This window comes from Fukomys damarensis, unplaced genomic scaffold (genome assembly GCF_012274545.1).
Source record: "Fukomys damarensis isolate Sample0158 unplaced genomic scaffold, DMR_v1.0_HiC HiC_scaffold_18, whole genome shotgun sequence".
NCBI lineage: Eukaryota > Metazoa > Chordata > Mammalia > Rodentia > Bathyergidae > Fukomys > Fukomys damarensis.
Window position 1 is genome coordinate 48,141,364 of NW_022900930.1, and position 23,301 is coordinate 48,164,664.

General features: G+C 48.9%; 1 protein-coding gene across 1 annotated transcript in view; it reads right to left on the reverse strand.

Annotated features, from left to right (window-relative positions):
• Positions 1–7,012: 7,012 nt before the first annotated feature.
• Positions 7,013–23,301, reverse strand: part of Ints9 (integrator complex subunit 9) — a 103,701-nt gene continuing 87,412 nt past the window's right edge. Inside the window, exons 13-18 of the mRNA XM_010623042.2 lie at positions 21,721–21,892; positions 19,569–19,693; positions 17,656–17,823; positions 10,394–10,492; positions 9,201–9,338; positions 7,013–7,698 (exon numbers count right to left, since the gene is read on the reverse strand). Of these exons, the coding sequence (XP_010621344.1) occupies positions 7,522–7,698; positions 9,201–9,338; positions 10,394–10,492; positions 17,656–17,823; positions 19,569–19,693; positions 21,721–21,892 (879 nt within the window). The 3' untranslated portion in view covers positions 7,013–7,521. The remainder of the gene's footprint in view (positions 7,699–9,200; positions 9,339–10,393; positions 10,493–17,655; positions 17,824–19,568; positions 19,694–21,720; positions 21,893–23,301) is intronic.

The following is a 23,301-nucleotide window of genomic DNA, read 5'->3' on the forward strand; positions in this document are numbered from 1 at the left end:
TAAAATAAATGGAGACTTTAATTCAAGCAGCTTGAAGTCTTGTGATTTTCCTCAGCAGGGGCAGGAGCGTGACCTTCAACAAGGTGCTGCCTGATTCCAAGTGGCCGTCAGTGCAGTCCCGAGCAGACTGCATGGTGTCCTGCAGCGGCCTGGGGCCTGATGGAGAGGACTTGGAACATGCACAGGCCCAGGCAGCCTTGCTGTCGCTGGGATGAGTTGTTCTGAGCAGATGGAGAGGACCTTGGTTGTCACTGACTTCAGTGGGATGTGACACACAGGCAAACGGGAATTTCAGCGTGTGCTGGGGGTTTGTGCTGTGTGCCCTGCAGCGGGGACAGGGCTTGCTGTGAGTGGCTGATGTGTCGTGTGGTCCTCTGACGGGAGTCACTGCAAAGCACCTCTGTCCTCAGTGCTTGCAACCCTAGAGCTTTCTGGGGGCCTTGGGCTCTGGAGTTGTCGCTGAGGAGTTGGATGGGGGAAGGAGACGCTGCGGCTGCACTGGCCCGACCTGAGAGCCGGGCCCTCCTGCAGAGTGACAGGCTGCTGTGCAGGTGGGCCTGGGGTTTGGTCGCCACGCTCCTGCTCTGCTCGCCACGGTGCACCTCATTGCACAAGGTGCCCAGGCTGAGGGCCACAGTCATGGCACGAGAGAGCGCACAACATCAGGGCTGTTTCTGAGTTCGAGCTCGGGCTTCCCCAGGTGAGGAAGTGCTTGGTGCCCGCTGCTGCTGTGACTGCGATGGTTCGGGCTTGGCTCAGGAGGAGAGGATACCCCATGGAGCCACGCCATTGATTCCAGAGTTTAGTCTCGTCCGCAAACCAGCAAAAATTCTGCCCATGTCTTAGAGTGCATCTCAGAGTCACGCAGAGGCCACTACGTGGCTTAGAGGCGAATGAACTCTTGGCGGGGGTTTAATGGCTCTGTTTGTGGTGGCTGCGTCCATCGGTTTGGGATGGCCAGGCCTTGTTTGTGAGGCCATGCACGGTCCCCTGCAGCACAGCACCTTCTCAGGAGTTGTCATGGAGCAGCAGGCTGCTGTCTGTCCTTGGCCTGCCCTGCTCTGCTCGCTGCTGCTTTACCCCTGCCACCCTCTGGGATTATGGCGCCTCGGGCACTTGGCCGTCGTCTGATCGGTGCTTTGGTGAACTGGAGAGGCTCCTTTGAAATCACAGCTGGCAGCAGGCTGGGCAGTGACGGGTCCTGAGGTACCTGTGGTGCCCACTAACTGGTGTGACCAGGTCGGTGGGGACCGCTCCTGTCCACCTGTCGTGCAGAGCTCTACGCAGGTTTGCCTAGATACAGGCATGGAGACGCTCAGGAAGGGTAGGAAGCCTACCAGGGCCAGGCTCCATGTGGCGCTTCATTTGATCTGGTTTCTGACCTGTTTTAGGCAAACTTTTACCTTTATCCATTTGTCTTCATCGTCTATGAAACCAGAATACTAGTCATACTGTAGGGTGTCATTTTAGCACTTCAGCTCTTTAAATTCTATGTATTTAAACTGCTGCCAACATTTTATTATTGAAACTTTTAGGCATATAGCAGAGTTGGAAGGTTTCTGTGATAAACTGTACTCAAGTACTTTTAACTGTATGCACTTACCTCACAGCCAGTGATCTCTCCACCCCTGCTCACCCTTTTTCTCCCCATTTTTGTTTCATGTCTGAGGAAGTAGTGACATTGATACACTTTCTTCCAAATACATAAGAATATACATCAACCTAGAGGTCAATATTTATTTCTATGTTTTAATGAAAAATGTACAAAGTGAAATGCATAAATCTTAAACATGTATTCTCAAAATCCGATGAGATCCCAGGTAACCCAAGGAACTGTCAAGATGCAGGGCACCACTGCTGACGCAGAATGCTGCTTTCCAGCCAGTCCCCACCTCCTGCACCCTGGAGATCCTAGAATTTTATATGAATGGTGTTGAAAAGGAAAAGCTGCTAGAAACAGTGTTGTGATCCACCGGTATTGCTGTGCACACCGTAACTTCTTCCTTTTTCTGTTGAGCAGCGTTCCCTTGAATGAATGTATTGTTTTTGTTTGTTTGTTTTTTGGTACCAGGGATAGAACTCGGGACCTTGTGCTTGAGAGGTGGAACCACTGAGCTAAATCCCTGGTCCTGAATGTAGTAGTGTGGCCATCCACCTGACAGGCACTGGGGCTGATTCTGGCTTTGGGCCGCTATGAATAGAGCTACTACGAATCCTCAGTGGATTTGTGTCTCTTTCTCATACACCTCTGACCTGAGTGGGCGGAGCGGTGGGGGATACAGTAGATTTACACGTTTAGTTTGACCCTTGCTCCAGTGATTGTTGGGCTCTGCTTCCAGCAGTAATCAGGACTGTCCGGTTCGGTCTTCACAGTGTGTGGCGTCGGTCCTCCATGCTGGTGAGTGAGTGGTAACTTGTACTTTCAGTTTGTATTTCCTCAGTGACTGATGATGCTGAGCATATTTGAATGTGTTTATACCATTGATGTCTATTTCCTTGGTCAAGTATCTTAACAAAATCTTTTGCCCATTAAAAAAAAAAATGCGTTGTCTTTCTAGTACTGCTTTTTTCCCTTATATTTTTGTAGAATTTTTTTTTTGGTACCAGGAATTGAATCCAGGGTCTTTGTATGGAATTATCTCCCAAGCCCTTTGTTTTTATGTTTTGAGACAAAGTCTAAGTTGCCCAGGGTGGGCTTGAACTTTTGACGGACTCACCTGCCTCAGCTCCCAGAGTGCTGGGATTACAAGCATATGCCCACTTTTTTGTTTTTTTTTGAGCAGTTTTAGGTTTATAGAAAAATTGAATGAAAAGTACAGACTGTCCTCATTCTACTTCCTGTTCCCCTTATTAATGCCTTCAGTGATACATTTTGTCACAATGGATCCATTAACTGAGGTCCATAGTTTCCACTAAGGTTCGTTCTTTGGTGTGTGCTGTGGCTTTGGACAGAGGTACAATGATGCCTGTCTACAGTGACTGTTTCATACAGAACCGTTTCACTGTCCCGAGAACCCCGTGCTTCATGGTTGATCCTCCCACTTCTGCCTTTTCTAGGGTGTCATGCAGTTGGAATCAGCGGCAGCCTTTCAGATCGGCTTTCACATAGTAATACACGGTTAAGGTTCCCCATGTCTTCCTATGCTTTGATGCTCCATTTCTTATTTTTAGTAACTGAATAACTTCCACAGTATGGATGTATTTCTTTTTTTGTGGTACCAGGGATCGAACTCAGGACCCTTGTGCTTGTGACGCAGGCACAGTGCCATTGAGCTAAATCCCTGGCCCTGTATTTGTCTTTTCATTGCTGGGTTTCAGGTATTCTTTACCTCGGGTGCCAGTCCGCGGTCAGGTATGTCTTGTACAACAGAGTATTTTCCTCAATTTGTAGCTTTCCTATCCGTTTCTGCGGCAGTGACAGCGAACCTTTTAGAGACTGGGTGCCCAAACTGCAACCCCGAACCCACTTAATTGCTAACTGCTCACTTAATTGCTCACACTGCAAATACTGGGGTGTTAGTTTAACAAAAACAACTGTTGGCTGATGCTTGGCTGCTGAGGTGACTCGGTCTGCGTGCTGACAGGGGCTCCTCGTGCCAGCTACAGCATGCGAGCCATATATTCACCACCATTCTATGCTATCTTTTTTCTTTTTGGTACCGGGATTGAACTCAGACCCTTACACTTGCAAGGTGGGCAGCGGAACCACTAAGCCAAATCCCCGGCCCTTCTATGGTTATCTCCTTTTTTTTTGGTTTTTTGAGACAGGGTCTCACTGTAGTTGAGACTGACCTGGAACTCACATAGTCCAGGCTGGTCTTGAACTCACAATGATCCTCCTGCTTCAGCCTCCCGAGTGCTGGGATTACAGGCATGCGCCACCACGCCCAGCCTATGGTTATCTTCTGCTGAACAGAACATTTAAAATTTTTTTTTTGATACTGGTGATCGAACTTGGGACCTTGGGCTTGTGAGGCAGGTGGCAGAACCAATGAGCTAAATCCCTGACCCGCTTGTTTGGCTTTTTGACACAGGGTCTTGCTATGTAGTTCAGACTGGCTATGTAGCCCAGGCTGGCCTTGAACTTGAGCGATCCTCCTGCCTCAGCCTCCTGCATGCTGGGATTATAGGCGTGCACCACCATGCCTGGCAGAGCTCATTATTTTTAAAGTGGGTAAGCACTGTAATCAGTAACTAGATTAAAAATTAACAGTGGATAACCTAAAAAAATGTTAGCAAACTTAGGTGATCATGGAATTTATTGTGTATTTTTTCAAGATGTTCTTATTTGTGATGGATTTTGTTGTACATCAGGAATACTTAGAAATGGCTAGGAATCGTTACTGTGGTCTCTGCAGGGAAAAGCAGAGTGAGATGCTGCCAGCACAAGAACCATTACATCTCCATTTGTTTCAGTGGCTCCCCATGCCCAAAGTGAGAGAAATTTCACACGCCTAATGACAGGATGTGAGTAGAACACTTTTCGAAGACCTGTGGTCTTGCGACCCAAATCCTTAAGTAGTACTCTTGTGGGGTGACTAAAACCACAGTGCGCTACCAGGGGGCAGTGGAGACGGAACTTCAGGAAATAAACATGATCAGTACTGGTTCAAGCCTGCAGCAAGATGAGGCGTCTCTGGCACAGTTCTGCTCTAGGATTTAGCTGCGACTTCCTCCAGAATCAGTTGCTTGTTTTCCCCTCAGAGCAGAGTGATGCTTGTGTACGGGGCCCTGCCGGGCTGGAAACAGATGTTGTCTACCTTCCCACAGGTGAGTAAAGCAGTGGGTTGCCCACTGTGCACTGCCCCTTGTGGCACAGGGAAGAGGAAAAGGTGTCGCCATACTCCCCACCAGCCTTCTGGGCACATCTTACCACACCCTCGACTCACTGCAGCTTGGGGTCACCAGTGCCTTTTACAGGACGACCACCAGGGTGTCAGGAAGGCAAGCAGCAGCTCCCTCACCGGACTGCATCTCGGCCTCCTCACCAGACACCCAACAGCAGCTGTGTGACACTTGCGCCAAGCCACACGGTGCTGGCCATGGAAAGTGAGGTGGAGAGGTTTGTGGCTTTAAGTAAGATTTCTGGGGTTGTTACTGTAGCAGTAGATAGCTGAATACAAAATTAGGTGTCTCTACTCTTTTGAAACATTTCCCAGGTATCACTAATCACTACTCCACTCTGCTTAGGTTGAAACTTCTCTGGATGTCAGCCTTTACCAGGTACGTCCAGTCGGGCTGCATCTCTAGTTACAGACTGGCCGCAGTCAGTGGTCAGATTCCAGCACTCAGGGCAGCTTTGCCATCTCCGTGCATCTACTGACCAACAACACCTAAGCTCGAGGTGGACCTAGTCCTAGCTGCTGTCTCTCGGAACGTGGCCAGCCAGCTCTAGATTTTCTGTCCTGAAGGATGGTTCTGTGCTTCTGCCTCTGGGTGGTGGTGGTGACTTGGTGAAAGCCTCCCTAATTTCCAGTTGTTCCCTGCCCAGGCTTGCTGCTGATACTCCTGGCCTTCACCTGCCTGTCCCTTAGTAACTGCCCTCGTGGGATCAAGGCTGGGGCACGGATCCAGCCTCTTCACAGAAGGTGACTCTCTGACAAATGCCATGACATTTCTGGACACAGCAATGCTAGGACATTTAAGTAACTGGGTTTCTTTTGAGCTTTATCTTACATGCGTCTACATTTTTCAAGATGCTTTTAAAATTTAACTTGACCTTTCAAAAGTTTCATTAGAAAGGATGCCTACAATGTGATAACAGTATTTGCAGTTCTACAAACAAAAGTAAATTTTCATACGTGCACATCAGTCTCTTGTTGAGAGACTGTCCCACGCTGGTAGCACCCCAATTTGTTCTTAACACAGCCCCGTACCCTGGAAAATGGAAACCTGCTCAAGCCTTCCTGTGGCCAGGATTGGCCAAGCTAGAGACAGGGAAAAAGAACTTGTCTTGTTCCTCCTGTAATGAAGTCCTTGTTCCCAGCAATACTAGCATTCCAGGAGAGCCGACAATCAGCTCCCTGAAAACCTGAGCAGTTACTTCTATAGCATTCCTGCGCCCGTGAATTTCTCTGTGAAGCTCAGATGTCGCTGAGTTGGAAGGTGACTTCCTCAGTTGATCTGAGATTATGGGAAGCTGTACCTACCACCAGAACTCACCTAGTCTGATGCTATCTTACGGTGGATGTGGTTGGGCAGATAAGGTTTAAACAGCTCAGACAGCATTATTTCAAGTGCAGTACTCTTCTTTTTCGAGGTGGGGTGCAGACTGGGGATTGAACCCAGGGCCTATGCACTGGGCTGCAGGCCCGACCCCTCCTTTTTGAGTCTTGCTGAGTTGCCCAGGCTGGGCTCAAACTTGACATCCTTGTACCTCAGCTGCCCAGAGTGCTGGGATCACAGGCTTGCACAGTCAGCTTTGGTGGGAGGTTACTTTTCTCTGAAACCTCACCATTCCTTGTGTGTGTGGGCATCTGAGGGAGCACGTGAGGCTCTGCGGGAAAGGCAGCGATGGGCGGGCTCAGCTAGCAGACCTGGCCGCAGTCATGTGCTGCCACCAAAAGGGACACGCTGGGAGAAGTGCCTTCTTGGGCAAGTCTGTCACCGAACGTGGCAGGGCACACTCCCCACAGAGCAGGTGCCAGTGTCCCCAGGCGGTAAAATCTCAGGAGACCACTGCCGGACCCTGAGACCCTGTCATGGTTACACAATGCACGACTGCCTCGTGAGGGCCGCCCCCAGAAGTCACAGCTGTCAGTGTCCGTCAGTCTGTTTTATGCAGACAGAACTTAAATCAAGAAGAAATCTCTTTGTATTTTTGTACATGCCAGGTTCTATAATTTAATGCACACATCAAACACATCTGCTGTGGTATTTTTTTTCTCTCTTTTTTTTTTTTGTTGGTACAGGGATTGAACTCGGGACACCTTGTGCTTAAGACAGGCGGCAGAACAGTGAGCTAAATCCCCAGCCCTCTGCTGTGGTATTTTCTAAGTTTATGTTCTATATATTTTTATTCTTTTTTCAGGTATTTAGGTTTTCGGTTAGATAGTGCACGCACACTGCTATAAAAGTAAGTTTTATGAAGAACAGGACACAGGTACAAAAGACCTGATTTCATGGTCCCTCTCGTTGTAGGTGCAGCACTCTGCAGATAAACAGACTTGTTCCTGAGGAGAGGCCTGTGCACCATGAAAGCCAAACACAGGCCTGCATCACACAAGCTGGTCATCATTTCTACTTCCCTGTCCACCGTTAGCCTCTTAGAAAAGGGTTCAGTCACGCTTATGTCACCTTTAGCTATTCAGAGTGCCAGAGTTGGAAAGGACAGGAGGACTCTGAAGCTTAAAGTTTTTTCCTGGAAAACTGCAAGAAGCCAGGCAGCAGATCCTGGCTGGAGCTCCGGATTATTTCCCCTCAGAGCCAGCTGTTTTCTTGATGCCAGAGGATACCATCACACCCTTCCTTAGGGGGGAGCCACAGTGAATTTCAGGGAGAGGAAATGGCTCCGTGTCTCCTTCAGAACTTCTGTAAGAATTTGAGGACAAGGTCCCGCAGTCGAACCCTCAGCATCTCGTCATTGTCACAGATGATGTGGGTTGAATCTTCTTCGATCTGGATAAGCGTTTCCGCTTCCTGCAGCAGGACAATATGGCCCTTGGCTGTGTCTTCCACCTTGATATCACTGAAGCCATGCTGCTCCGAGAGAGAGAAAAAGGAGGAGGGTGACCACCGTGAAGTGCAAGGGCTGACTGATACTGTGGAACTGAGAGATCTAACAGTATACTTCCTGGGCGCCACAGGACCTTCTAGGAACCGGAATGTTCGACGTCCCTCAGTACATTTCTTCAGGGACACAGCTATTAAACGACCTGAGCACACGCAGGCAGGCTTTGCAGGAGGCCCCAGCCTCGCAGATGCTCATGTAGATGGGGCAGAACGTCCGCAAACAGCCGAGGCACGGCTGGTGCCTGTGTGCAGGAGTCTGGGTTGCTATCCTGTTGCTAGCCTGTTCCTGGCCTCGGCCCAGGTGCCCAGCCCTAGTCTACAAATGAGATGAACACTTGAAGAAAAGAAGTAAAAAGGGGGCAGATTTGCCTGGAAGGGACACAGAACAGGTGAAGAGGAATGACGGGGTCAGAGTGGCTGCGGTGCGTGCGAAGGAAGGAGCTGAGGCCGACGAGGCAGGGGTGTAATTCAGCACCAGGACCCCGGCCGTTGCTGGGTGAGTCCATAGGAGAGCTAAATGAGGTCTTCCTAGAAAGCGAAGCCTGACACCCAACACCAGGAGCCCTGTAAGGTCCCTGGGAGGGCAGGGCCAACCTGATTGTCCACAGGACATGGGGGCTGGATCCTGGACAGCTGCCTGGGAAAGTCAGAAGACAAATGGAGAAAACCAAGCCTGCAAAGTGGAAGCCTGTGAGACTCAAAGAAGCTGGCAGTTGAGATATTTAATTGGGACATGGGCCATCTTATTAACTACCTGTCTGGGACCAGGTTGTGGTCCTGTGTGGACGGCGGTCTGCAGCAGTTCCTTTCCTCCCTAGGAAAGACGCATCCTCATTTTGAAGGCCCATGATGAAGCACAAACTCCAAAACCTTGAAGGTTGAGTTTTCCCTTTTAACATGTTCCTGATGAGGTGGTGATTCATAGGTCTCGCTGCTGGTGGCTTGACCTACCTGCGGTACACACATGACTGTCCCATTGGGACTGACAAAAGTGATTAGATCCGTATGTACCACTGGTGGTTTAAGCCAACAAGGATGTGTTCGTTGTAGACAAGAAACCTGCTTCTTGGGAGAAGATGGCCATTGGGGAGCAGGGTAGATGGATGGTGAGACAGAGGGGCCCACTGTCCTCTCACATGGCTGCCTCTTCTCCCGCCTCTGACCTGTCTGCGAACTGTGCCAGATTCCCAAGGACCGCCTACATCCACACTTAACCTGAGCCCTGATCTCCTCGGGCAGCCAGCAGCTTCCTGTGGACAAGTGCGGCTCTGGCAGGACGGTCCTTTTCCCTGACCGGTCCCCGTGCCACCTGTCAGCCGGTTTCCTGAGGAAGGGCTTTCTCCTCAGTCCACTCCACAGGAAGGAGGGTGGGAGAGGCACCTACCACGGAGAACAGTGGGCCCCAGCGACAAGCAGGAGCAGCAGACAGAAGGCCCCTCCCACGGCAGCCGTGCAAGGCCATTGCTCACCTTCTCCAGGGTCTGCACGAAATGCTCCACGGGGATGGAGCCGCTCAGCAGAGGCTTCAGCACTTTGCAGTCAGGAACATCGTCGCTCACGCGCTTTCTCTTCTTACCACTTGCAGGCTGCACCGGCCTAGGAGGGGGCTGGGGCAGAGCGGAAGCAGGGTCTCACCATGAGCTTCACAGACCCGGGATTTGGCTCAGTGGTTCCGCTGCCTGCTGCGCAAGCGCAAGGTCCCGAGTTCCATTCCCCGTACCAAAAAAAAAAAGCTTCCAGAAAGTGCGGAGAACCCAAGTGACCTGCCCTGCCCTGAGGAGCCTCTGCTGAGGGGCCCCAGACAGCCTGGAGTCACCCTCGTGTGAAAAGCAGTGGGCACCTGAGTCCAGCGATGCAAAACTGTCCACGCGGCTCCCACCTTATTTGCCTAAGATCTGTTTTTTAATCAAGGTCTCATCAATTTTCCATCAGTCCAATTCAGCACAGCAATTTGCAGGTACATTTCTCGTAGTAAACTGCTGGCAACAGCCAAGAACAGCGGCTGTCGGGTCTGATATGTGTGAAGTCCTAGCTTTCCAGCCTTCCATCAGGAAAGAGGCCAGAGGAACTGCTCGACAGGAGAACTGAGTGGGAATTCTGTGAGGGGTCACTGGAACCGTGCACGCGATAACACGTTAGTTACACAGGTCACCGAGGAATTCACCAGACGAGTGGGGGTCAGTCTGTCCTGTGTCCAAGGCCCCAGGCCTCCCGTTTTATGCAGTGTATTTCCAGGCCCCTTAGGGAAGGCTAGGGTGTTGGCTACTGTTCTGGTTTTTTCACGGCACCCTGCTCTCCCTGCAGTTTGGCGGGGGTCAAGGCCCCAGGCCTCCCGTTTTATGCAGTGTATTTCCAGGCCCCTTAGGGAAGGCTAGGGTGTTGGCTACTGTTCTGGTTTTTTCACGGCACCCTGCTCTCCCTGCAGTGTTTGGCGGGGGTGCCTGACAGGCGCTTGTGTGAGGAATGTGCCCTGGGAAGCAAGCTTAGGACGATGCGGCTTCAGCCCAGTATCACGTCTCTCTTCCCTTCCTTCTCTGAGCCGTGTGGCCAGGGAATTTTGAGGAAATGCGCTGTTTTAGAGAGGCGTTACGCAGTGATGTCTGGGCAGTGGGCCTTCCTGAGGGCAGGGGTCCCGCTGTGTCCCACCCCTTGCCGCCCCTACCTGAAGCATGTGCTTGTTGTCTTTCGTGTGCAGTACGGCTGAGACAGTTGCCAAGGAGATGCCGGGCTTGATCTCCATGGGCACCAGGGAGTCAGCAAGCTGAAAGCAAATGCAGTTTCAGGTGGGCTCCCTCAGTGGGAGGAGGGGCCACGGGGCCTCAGCCCCACCCTCCCTCAAGAGCCCCGGGTGGATGGTGATGCCAGTGTACCACATGTTCCCGGCATCCTGCGCGGCCTGTTTGGAGGGAATGTGGGACGTGTGGGAGGCCGGGCCTCTAACTGACCACCAGGATAGACCTTCAAATGTAATCAGAGCAGTGCAGTCAAAATGGCCAAACAGCCTAAGGCAGAAAGAATGCAAAAAACTATACAGTTTTTTTTAAAGAATAAAAACCCATCAACCGTATCAATAACAAAGGGGAGAGAAGACAGAAGAGATGAGGGTGTGGATGGACAGGCCTGGGAAGAGGGAGAGGACAACCCACAGCCCTGAGCCTTCTAGTGATGTGGAGCCTTTGGGCCTTTGCTTGGCGGCTTTTGCCCAGGGCCGGCAGCAGGGCTTATTCAGGGCAGCCACACTCACTGTGCTGACCCCTCCTGTCTCCATGCCACAGGTAAGACAGTGCCAGCACCTTTCCTGCATGCACAGTCCAAGACCTCCAACCTCCTAAGATTCTCACTGAGCCTCTCAAACCCAGGTTAGAGGCTGTGAGGCGTCCCGTCTCCAGATGAAAAAGGGCCAGGAGGCGGCTCCATGTGAAGAAGGCCTGGGCCCAGGCCCCAGCCAGCCCTGAGTCCGCCAGGCTGCACGGGCTCCTCCCCTCCCCCCACCCGTGCCTAGTGTCAGATGAGGACAAGGACAGCAGCGTGAGCAATTCTCCTCCTAGTGACACTGCTAGGGTGCTAGGTTTTAGCTGTGAGCCGTCCTGGGCCTCCCAGACATCAGACTTCACTTAACAGCACAGATGTGCATGGTGGCACCGTAGGACGACCAGTGTCAGGCGGGCAGAGGACGCGGCACACACTGTGTAGGCAGACTGGGAATTGGATACACGAGGGCTGTTCCGTGAGTGAAACACGGGTTAAACGGGAGCGCTCCTTCACCTTTGCCACTCTCAAAACTGCTCTCTGCACACAGTTCTGCTCTGCCCAGCTCAGGCTGGCTGGGGAGGTTTGGGGCTGGCATGGAAGCTTCCCCTGGCATGGAGAGGCTTTCCCTGGGCCGCTGTGACCAAGTTCCAGGGAGACTCCAGGTGCAGCTGATCATGGGGGATGGGGCGGCAGCTCTGTCGCAGCAGAAGTCAGCCTGGGGTGTACAGTAACTGCAGCTCAGCACCTCGGGGAGAGACAGTGTCCACAAATGATCCCCGTAAGTACCATCCCAGGTACTGCCTTGAACAGACCTGACAGAGGACCCATAAAGGAGCTTCAGCCTACTCCCTCACTTGGGAGAAGACAAACACCCTTTAGTAGTGGCAAAATGAAAAGCAGCGTTAGAATTGAACCATTTCATCTCACCCAGGCATTTCCCAGGCATGTGTTTAAATGCTACTTTTGGTTCTATTTTCCACCGTACTTTTAAGAGCCTGTATGCTCCCAAGTACTGGAACCTGAAGAAAATAATGAGTACAACCTAGGGGCCTGAGGGGACAGAGCTGTGGGCTGGGTTTCAGCCTGCTGCCTGGCAGCTGACGTTACTAACAAATACAGCAGCTGTGGGAACTGCTTACTGATCTGCCTGTTCACATCCCAAAACAGATCTGGAAAGCAAGCCACGAACTCTGCAGCTGGAGCACAACCAGAGCACAGAGCACAGGGCACTGAGGGCCTGGGCCTGAGGCTCGGCCGGGAGGGGCCAGCCCTGCCCGCACTGTGAGAACAATCCTGTTCTTTCTGACCCCTACAGTTGTGCTTTCCTTTTCAACTTGGTGTCCAAGGTCCTTTTGGGGACCCCTCCCTCTGACTCCCAGGCTTTTCCTGAGGGTGAAACAGAAGGGTATAACACAAGAACCCAAGGAGTGCAGCAGGGTTTTAAGCCTGGCAGAAAGGCTTCCACTTGTAACGTGGAGCTATAAAAACTCATTCTTAAGCTTTAAGCCAGAAATGCCAAACTCAGAAAATCTGCCTATGGAAAAACAAAAACTCGATTTAAATAAAAGGGTACTCCTAAAAGTGTTAGGAGAAATAATAAATGTCCACCAGCAAATTAACAGTTAAAATTACAATTTGCTTTTTGATAGACTTATGCAGCCATTAAAACAGAAACTTGAATTTTCTTTTTTTGGTGTTAGGGATTAAACTCCAGGCCTCATGCTCTACCACTGAGCTACATTTCTAATCCTTGAAATATTTTTAAGGATATAGCATACTTGGAGTTGGGTGAAAAAGTCTACCAGGCACGATTTCAGTATAGACACCAAACACACATGAACGGTGGGACCAGGAAATACATAAAACCTAACTACAGTAGTTATCTCTAGTGTTCTAAGACTGAATTTTGCTTTTGTCTTTATCTTTTCCTTATGTTAGCATACAAGAGGTTTGCAATGTTATTTTAAAATGAATTAATGTTTTTAAAACATTTTAGTTTACATTTGTAATATAGCAAATATCAATAAATAAAACCCACAAAAAGCTCCTAGGTGTCCTAATTTTTAAAGATGCTTGAGATCAACAACTTTGAGGACTGCTGGCCTATAGTGTTGAAATATAAAACCAGGCTTTTAATTCCAGCCACTGTCAACTACTAGACCAAAATAATCCAAAAAGGTCTGCACTGTGTGCACAGGGAGAAAGCCTGGGGCCGGCCAGAAGGCTGCTCCTGCCCTGGCTGCCCTCTGGGGCCACGCCATGAGCCCAGCTCGGGAGGAATCCCGGACCGACCGGATGAGTCCCAGCTAGGTGAATGACACTAGGGCCTGTTCCTTGGGTCTCCTCAGCTTTAGGCAACAGAGCTGACAGCCATCCAGCAGCTACGAGACAACACAGACAACCAACCTAAGGCTGACTGGAGTTAGAGAAAAGCTAGAACACAGGTGGGATTACTAATATATTTACAAAAATTGTAGGAGAAAACTTCCCAAATATGAGAAGAGTTCAACATACAAGGAAGTGAGGCACTGGAACACCAAACAACTATGAAGACAAAAGAAGCTCACCAAGATATATCCTTATTAAACTGCCAGATAGCCAATTAGAAACTCCAATTTTAAAAGCAGTCAGAGAAAAATCAACAACAAAAAATCACATGTAAAGGTAAACCCATTAGAATCACAGCAGATTTCTCAACAAACCTTCAAAGACAAGGAGAGCTCAGAGTGATGTACAGACACTCTTTAATGACCTACATGTTCCATGACTGTTTGGATTCATGACCCGCTGCTCAGACTTACCAGCTTTTTCTTTTTTGTATAGTTCTGTACATCTTGTTTATAGAGCTGCAGTGCCTTTCTTTGTACAGTATACCTTATTTATACAGTAGTATAATTTTTGCTGATTATACCATTCAGTACAGTACTGTAGTTTCATGTTCTGTTACACTTTATATTACGACATGTAAGAGTTATACAAATTAAAGCAAAGTCATCAGATTGGGGTTTTCTTTGACCATGTCTTTGTTCTGAAATTGTAATGTACATACAGTGTACAGTTCCTCATTTAGTGAACAGTTGCTCGACCTAGTGAAAGGCATGTCATTTGATTGCCGTTAGGGGAGGAATAACTGCCTATCAGGTCCTACGAGCAAATAACTTACAGCCTAGATCACCCTACCCAGCAAAATTTGCTTTCAAAATGGGTAGAGAAATAAGGACATTTCATTAAAAAGACCAGTCAAGAGATTTATGACTATGAAACCAGCACTCCAGAAAATACTACACAGTAACAGTGAAACTAATATAACTACAAACCCAGATGAAAAGAAAACACCACATGAGGTCAATGGATAAACAACAAAAACAGGAAAAGAAAAATGAAGGGGTCACCAACAGAGAAAGAATGCAATATGATAGTAAATAATTGACAGATCTCAGTAATACCTCTCAACATGAATGGCCTCTACTCTCCCACTAAAAGACACAGATTAGTGGACTGGATAAAAAACAGAACCCAGCAGTCTTATATTCAAGAAATTCATCCAATCCAAAGATACTTATCGACTAAAAATTAAAGGATGGAAAATAATATTTCATGCACCAGGACCCTGAAAACAAGTAGGGGGTAGCAATTTCCAGAAATGGTAACTCTCCAACTAGAAATGACAACTTAGAAGAGACAAAGGCTACCACATATTAGTTAATGGAATAATCCAGTAAGAACATTTTTATAAATTTATGTAACAAAAACAGTGCATACGATTGAATTCAGTGCATACACTGAATATGTACCTAGCTTCATAAAACAAATACTGTTGAACATAAAAGCTCAAACAATTACTAATAGTCATAAAGACCTTAACACTTGCAGAGAGAGACCAACTAAATCAAAAATCAAAAGAAATATCAGAGCTGAATCACACCCTTAACCATATGGACTTAAGAGATACCTACAGAGTATTCCACTCCAATGGAGTATACATTCTACTTTGCACACAGTACTTTTTCCAAAATAGATTGCACAGTAGTCTACAAAACATGCTTAAATAAAAAGAATCAAAATTACCCATGTGTACTATCAGATCACTGAACAATGAAGATGGAAATCAGTGACAGAAGAAATTATGGAAAAAGATAGAAGCACCTGGAAAATTAACAACATACTCCTAAACAACCAACAGGTCCCAGAAAAAATCAAGGAAAAACAAAATTCTGAAAGTTAATGATGGTGCCTTTACAACTCAATGAAACCTCTGGAATACTGTAAAAGCAGTCCTGAGAGTAAAGGTGCATCGCAATCCATGCTCACATCAGGAAAACACAGTGAGCGCAAGTAAATAAGTATGAACAATCTTGAGATACGTGAGAAACAAGCCAGGCCCAGAGCAAAATTAAAGAGGGAAATTAGAAAGATTACAGTGGAAATCCCTGAAATCAAGAAAAAAAAAAAATCAACAAACCAAAGTGTTGGTTCTTTGAAACAATAAACAAAATAGATAAAGCCCTTAGACTTACCAAAAAAGACAGAAAAGACTCACATCAATGCAATTAGAAATGGAAAAGGCAAAATCAAAACAGACTCAAAATCTAGAAGCTGGTCAATAACTTCTTTGAAAACTATTCTGACAAACTGGAAAATTTTGAAGAAATGGAAAGATTCCTAGACTCACATGGTTAATGGGAGGGCAAAGGAAAGAGATGAAAAAAGAAACAAGCGGTATCATGTACCCACTCCTCAGATGACTGTAAACTGTATGTACTACAAACACGTAATAAAGAATAATAATCCAAAGACACCATGCCAGTGTCTTTCACTGTAAGATGAACAAAATGAGAAAATGAAAAAGCAAAATCAGAAAAAAAACAAAAAAACACCATAAAATTAGAAGTGGGTATGCTTAAACTTCTGTGCTAAAAACAAAATGAAAACTCCCTTTTTGGAAGAGGAAATCTGCTTTTCTCTACCCTTCATTTAAAAAAAAGCATTATCAATGCCAACGTACTGAGATAAAACCATTCCAATCTAGGCAGTGTTGTTAATACTGCCGGGTGAACAGGGCAACTGGGGATCTAAGGCAAGAGCCGCAGTGCAGAGCTGCGGGTGAAGTCTCGGGAGGACCACTGTTCCAAAAGGGCCTCGGATGCACTGCAGGAGGGCTCGCTGGTTACTTAGTTCTAGGAAGACTGGTTCCCAGAGAGTGGCAGGGGGACTGAGCTAGTCACCCCGGCCTCCTCCCTCCCAAATAAGCTGTAATTACAAATTGCGTAGCCAGTTAATTAGAGAAGACTAAGGTGCTGAAATCACAAGTTCCAACTGAAAATTCATTTTTTCCTTTACAGAATTATTAGACTGCAAACATCCAAAGGACCTTCAAAGTAGTGGCTTGAGAAGCTATCTCTAGCTTTCCAGCAGTTCACTGCTTACCATGTTTTTGACTCCTCTGCTCCTTAAAAAATCTTTCGAGCTGGGCACGGTGGTGGCGCACGCGGTAATCGCAGCCACACAGTGTAATACTCATCTGCTTAACAGAAACGGCGCTGCTTGCATTTGAACGCTAGTTAGTTTTGCACTGCTGCATCACTCATCCTATTTAATTATTGAAGTTTTTTGAATCTGCCTTATCTGTTGTTCTTAAGGAAACCGCCTTTCTGCTTAGTTCTGGAAAGGAATCCACATATGGAAAGTGGCTCTGTGCCAGTCTTGCTGGGGCCGGAGGGAGCAATGTCAGGAGCTAGGAGCTCAGATCCCAGGTCTGGACACTGTTCCTAAACCCAAGCCCAGAAAGAATGCTGGGCACGCTGGCTTAACAGCGAGTTTTATTGTTTCTTCCAGCCACCTGTTAAAGTACGTCCACGCTGTCTTAAAGCGGAAAAGGAAGCTAGGAGTGGCCTGCACGGTCACCTCAGAGCCTACTCTCCATTCTTTCTGCCTTCGTCATGGATGAGTCACTTAAGCACAACCTGCCCCGAATGTCCCACTTTTACAGTATGCCTTTTCTTCTTCCCTGTTAAAACATAGGCTAGGAGCCTGGTGCTGCATGTCGGTAATCCCAACTACACGGGAGGCTGAGGCAGAAGGATCCCAAGTTTGAAGCCAGCTTGGACAATTTAGTGGGACCCTATCTCAAAATTGAAGTAAAAAGGGCTGGAGGTGTAGCTCGGTGGTAAAGTGCTCCCCTAGCATGTATGAGGCTCTGGGTTCAATTCCCCAATACTATAAGAAAAAGCTAAAACAAAAATGAACTGAACAGAAGTTAGGATTTCAGAGAACTACAAATATTTATAGACTATAACAGGCCTAAACCATGAAGTCGTGCTGAAAGGCATAAAACAATACAATTACATTCCTCTCATCTTCCCCATCTCTGCATGGCAGTGACACTCATCCCTCGGTCATAAATGAGGTCCAGAAGGCTGGGAAGCACAGAGTAAGGTGGCCAAGGCCTGTGCCAGCCCTGGCCTCTCCACGCCCTGGCTCCAGCCTGCTATGGGCTGCAGGATCACACTTGCCTTGAAAACGAGAGGCCTCGCCCCCCACCTCTTTACCCAGGTACTTAGGAGTCTGTTCTCCAACTCACTCACATTTGACAAACCCCAAAGGAAGACAACTCAGGGACCATTTGACTCAAGCGGGTACATATGAGTTTGAGGATGACAAAGGGTCACTCACCTCAGGCATGATTTCGATCTTCTCGTACCGGCGCTTGAAGGGCAGGGCCAGGACCTCCGCCCGCCGGTAGGACATGGGTGGCGGCTGGCAGTCGATCATGAGGTCCATCCTGTGCGACTGGGCTGGGGGTGGCTGGGTGTACTGCTCGGGACAGACCACGTGCAGGGGCTGAGGACCAATGGAGCAGGGTCAGGGGCAGCAGGGACCAGAGCGCCCTGCTCCTCCTCCTGGTCCCGCTTCCTGCATGTCAGGTACTTGCAGACCCTGGGGAGCTCTCATCCCTTCAAACCCAACTGACCAGTGACAGAGACGAGCACCATGCAGGGAAAGCAGGATGCACCTCTCAGGAAAAACCACGCAAAGGACTCACTGTCTCAGTTTGCACTTAAGCACTTCTCTCCTCTGTTTAAGTGACTTTCAAGGTGACATCTGTGCATGTCTACTCCAGCTGGTCATGAGGCTAAGGGCACAGTCTCCCTGTAGCCCTGACCCTCAGCCATTACACAGACCGGCAGGAACTGAAACTTTTGTGCTGTGAGGCCTTGATTTGGAGTTTCTTAGGCAACTGGCAGATCCCACACTCTGCTATGTGCAACAACAAATCAGATATGGAACTTAAAAAACTTTCCTTTTTCTTGAGAGAAAAAAACCTTAGTAAACATTTATTTTGGACAAATACCACTCGACTGAAAACCCACAAGGCCATTGTACTGCTCCTGCTTTCAGTTGAGGGTCTGGACTAAGCCATGACTCCCTGGACCAAGTACTTCCGGCAGGCAGAGCTGGGTGGATGCCACACAGCACTTTTTCTTTCCAGCCAGGGCTTCTTCTGCAAACGCCTTGTGCTGTTCTTCCTCACTTCTCCAGCATCTCACAGCTGTTTCAGCACAGGACTTTCAGGTTTCTTCTGAGAGTGGCGACCAGCTGGCTTCTGTTTCCAGTATGAGCACATGGCCGAGGTGTAACGGCACATGCCGGCTTGGGCCTGGCATCTGAAGTTATTCAGTAATGAAAAACACCAGGCTCCTAGCTGTTCCCTCCCTGGGGTGAGCACAGAGTCGGCATCGAATCCCTTCATGTAGGCCGAAAGCCGGCATCTAAGGCCTAGAGAAAACCCAGATCCCCTTCTAAGGGCCAGCAAGCTGGTGATCACCAGGATGCACCTTCCCACCTTCCCGAGGGCCTTCGGTTTCTCACCCCCTGCCTGAGCATTCTGGGTGGGGGTCTCTCTGCCCGACACCCCAGATCCCATGAGGAGGCAGAAAGGGAACTTCTGACCACACCAGGAAATGAACAGAGCTAGCCGAGCAGGTGCAGAGGCAGCGGCTGTGCCACCGCACTCTAAGCTGGAGGTCCCGAGGTAACGGCCAGGCAGAGACCTTCCTCTCCCCGCACCTCCTTCAAGTCTAATTCCAGTCCGCCCTCCACTCCCAACTGCCAGACACCTACTGACCAACTGGCACAGTGGCTACACTCCTGCCTCCCTCGTGCGTGATCCTTCCGGGAAGATTCGTCCTTTTGTCTCACATTTCACCCCAACTACTTCTTCCCTTTCTCCAGGGCAGAAAATGCAAAATGAATCAAATGAACAAACCAAAACAAGTTTGTGTAACGGGCCCAATATGGGTTGCAATAAAACTGCCTTTCAGTTTAGTACATTTCTAGAGTGACTTTTTTGAGGGGGAACCTGACACCTGGCTTTTGGGTGGACACAAGTGCTCCTCATCAAAAGTAACTTTGTATCTTCTTTCTCTGTACTTTCGATTTCTTTAGGCTGGGAAGACCTAAATAAATGGGGCGTGAAGACCATTACGCTCAAGTGGGAGGGTGAGCCTCAAAGGACCTGTCTCAGCACCGTGCAGCTGTCTGGGAAAGGGAGGACCGCGCGAAGCCAGGGCAGGGTCCTTCGTCACCTGCACTTCCTTAAGCAGCTTGGACACCTGGATGAAGTTGAGGCGCGTGTCGATGGGGCAGTATATGCACTTCATGGCCAAGGGCTGGTAGGGAGCCAGCGCTTCCAGGTAGGAGAAGTCGGGTTCTGGGGAGAGCACAAGAAGGGCATTTTAATGCGAGGCAGGAGAGCAGCTGCTGGGGGGTGGGGAGCAGGTGCAGGGGGTATGGGCTGGGGCCCCAAGGTAGGAAGGAGGGCAGGGGAACCTGCAGGGCTGGGAGTGCTCGCTATAAAGCATGGCTTCCCTCCCGGAGGGGAGAGAAGAGAACGCTCTGCTTTACAACAGAATACCAGCTGGTCAGTGTAAAGAAATGAGTCACACCAAGAATGGATTCTGACTACAACCATCATAGGTAAATAATAAAGCTAAAATATGCAGGTAAGGAATGAGACGATCTGTACCTATCTCCAAGTCCCCCACAAGGCGCTAAGTACAGAGCACCGAGCCAGCTGTGACCGCAGTGCAGAGGCCATGCCTGCCACAGCGCTGACACCAGCTTTGGGACAAACTGCGGGTTGCTCCCAGCAGGTAGCCGCTCTTGCACCCTTGTCCTGTGGCCCAGCTTTTTCTCTGCGGCTTCTGCAGCTGGCAAGGCAGGGGCGTGCGCTCCCCTCAGTGAGGCTACTGCCAGGAACCAGAAGGACTGGCTCGCTCCCGACTCCAGACACCACCTGGATTCCCGCAGCCTGGGCAGTGTCCAGTAAGGGCCAGCTTACTATGGGCCCTGGAATTATGCCCATGGGCACACTAGCTTCTCCAGGGCACCAGTTCTACTGTTTTTGGTTTTTGTATTTTTTGGTGGTGCTGCGGACTGAGCTCAGGGCCTTCACATTGAGCTATATCCCGGCCATCCCTACACCCTGTTGGTTTAACACCTTTTTTGAGACAGGGTCTCCCTAAATTGTAATGCTGCCCAGGCCAGGCTTGAAGTTGCCTCAGCCCCCCAGGCTGCTGGGTTTATGGGGCATGTGCTACCACGCCTGGCTTCAGAATGTTCAGATACTTAACTGCCTCCAGCGGCTCATGTTCCCAAACAATTCCCAGAACTCCCCAATGAGGTAAGAATGGGCCACCTAGAAGTTAATACTGACTCTTTTTAATGTGACAACAGCAATCATGCCAGAGAAAAGGGTTGCCCACAGATATCCCACTAGTGGATATCAGAAACTACACAACTGCTCTAGAAGCCTGGCGAACCACCTTAAATGTAAACTCGTTACTCAGAGTTGTCACACGCGATCACACAGCCTTTGATGTCTTCTTAGCTGGCTAAAGGAACATCTGTACCAGATCCAGCACTTCTGGGTGTGCCTGTGCCAATGCCATACCCACTGCCCTGTCAGTCACAGCTGGGGAATGGGAAGACCAAGGCTGGCCCAGGCCCACAGCCTTCTCTGGACCCCACCTACTCAGCATGGCCAAGTCCTAGGCATCGTAAAGCCAGGGCTTGTGATGCAGCTGCTGCTGCCTTTGACCTAAAGGTGGCAGAGACAGAAAAGCAGCTGTGGCAGCTGGGAGCTCTCCCACTTACAGCAAGGAAAAACGGGGCCCAGGAAGGGGCATGGCTGCATTTATAGTAAGCCGGGCCAGATTTCAGATCAAACTGCTTTACTTCCTAGCATGCAAGTTTTCCAAAACCCAAGTCAGTGAGGAGACCATAAATTGATGAAATAATACAGTAATTAGCTAAGTCAATCCCATACTTGACCTCAGGAAAGGATTTTTTCCCTGAGGGGTTTGTCTCCAGAGAAGCCAGAGTAAAGTACAAAGGAGAGAGATCCATGGATAAGAACAACTCCTAAAGGGAAAGCAAGAGAGCAGGTACTGGAATCACTGCAGTGCTTGCAATGTCTTATAAACAAATCCACTGAACAGTAGTTCAGTACAATTCCACCTCGGGAAAATCTAGAAGAGCAAAATGGTGTTAGATAAAAAGTTATCTAACAGCACAGTCGCTTCACCTCCTCCCTCGCTAGTGGCTCCTGGGTGCATTCGGAGGAATGATGCTCGCTCAGGTCGATCACTCTGGCAGATCCTTCCCTGGGTCCACCCTGCTGCAGCCACTGCTGGACCCAGGGGACAGGGCAGGGGTGAGTTTACTTTGTACATTTACCCGTGAATATGACAGTGTTGAGACTAGATTTTCCCCACAGCTCCATGAAGTGGACCACGTCCCCAAACCGGAGCGAAGGGTGCCCGGTGAACACCACACACGGCTGCCGGAAGTCGTTGCTGAAGTCTCCATGGATGCTGGGGTAGTGCTTCAGCTTGTTGGTCTGAATGAGCTGGAAGACGCATAAACAACACAGGAAGAACTGTTAGTCTTCTTGGGAGCGTGGGAGGATGTGCAAAAACGACTTAAAAAGACAAACGAAGACAGCAAGCGTGCTGGGAGAAAATATCCACCAAACACATCTGATAGAGAACTGTTACAAACACACTGGACACCGGAAGCCAGTCGGGAAACACAAATTACAACAAGCTACTGCCTCACACCTACTGGCACGGCCACAATTTAGGTCACTGACAACCAAATGCTGCTGAGGATGGTGGGCAACGGGACCCTCTGACGCTGCTGCGAGTGCAAAATAGTGCCGTCGCTTTGGAAGAGTTTGGCAGTTTTTTTTCTTTTATGAAATTTAACATATATAGTACTTAACACAGGATCAGCAATTGTGCTAAGAGACTTGGAAACTTGATCTCCACAAAAACCTAAACACGGACGTTTACTGCAGCTTTATTCACATTTGCTACAGAGGCTGGAAACAAGCAAGCTGTCCTTCGCTGGGGACACAGACAAACCGGAACATCAGCAATGGAGTGTCACCTAATGCAATTTACTAACTGATTACTCACACGCTGTATGAATCCAACTGTACGATGACGAAACCTGGAGATGGTAAAATGACCGGTGGCTGCCAGGGGCTGAGGGGAGGGAGGGTGGAGCACCGGGGCTTTAGGGCAGTGACACTTGTATGTGAGTAGAGGGCACATATCATTATACACCTGTCTAGACTCAGAGAACTACAGCCTCCAGAGCGACCTCATCAGTTACAAAAAATGCACACTTCTGGTAATGGAGTTTCACAGTGGAGGAGACAGCACAGGGGAGGGTAGGATACATAGGAACCCTGTGTACTTCTTTGTAAAAAATAAGATAATTAAAACATAAAGATAGATGGAGCCGGGGATTTAGCTCAGTAGTGCCGCGCCTGTCTCGAAAGCACAAGGTCCTGAGTTCCATCCCTGGTACCGGACAAAAAAATTAAAAAATAAATACATATGCTCCTCCGTTTACAGTTGAGTTACAACCCAAAAAACTTACCACAGGCTGAAATATGGTACGTGGAGAAGAATTTACACACCAGCTCCCAAACATTACCGCTTAGCCACACAGTGCACTGCGGGCTCGGACACCTCCACGGGTGATCGCGGGACTGACTGGGAACCGCGGCCCACACTGCCCCGCCTTGCCTGTGTGGCACATGCGCCCAGGTCCGGTGCGAACTGCAGCCTCTACCTAACACTTGTGGTCTTACACCGTTGTCAAAAGTAAAATAGTTTTAAATGAAACCACTCTAAATTGGGAACTGTCATGAAAAGTAGCCCAAATCAACAGTTTCTATCTACTATTTGACTTGCAGAATAGAAGGAAAAGTCAATTCTTTTAGCAATACCATACTTGGAACTGGGT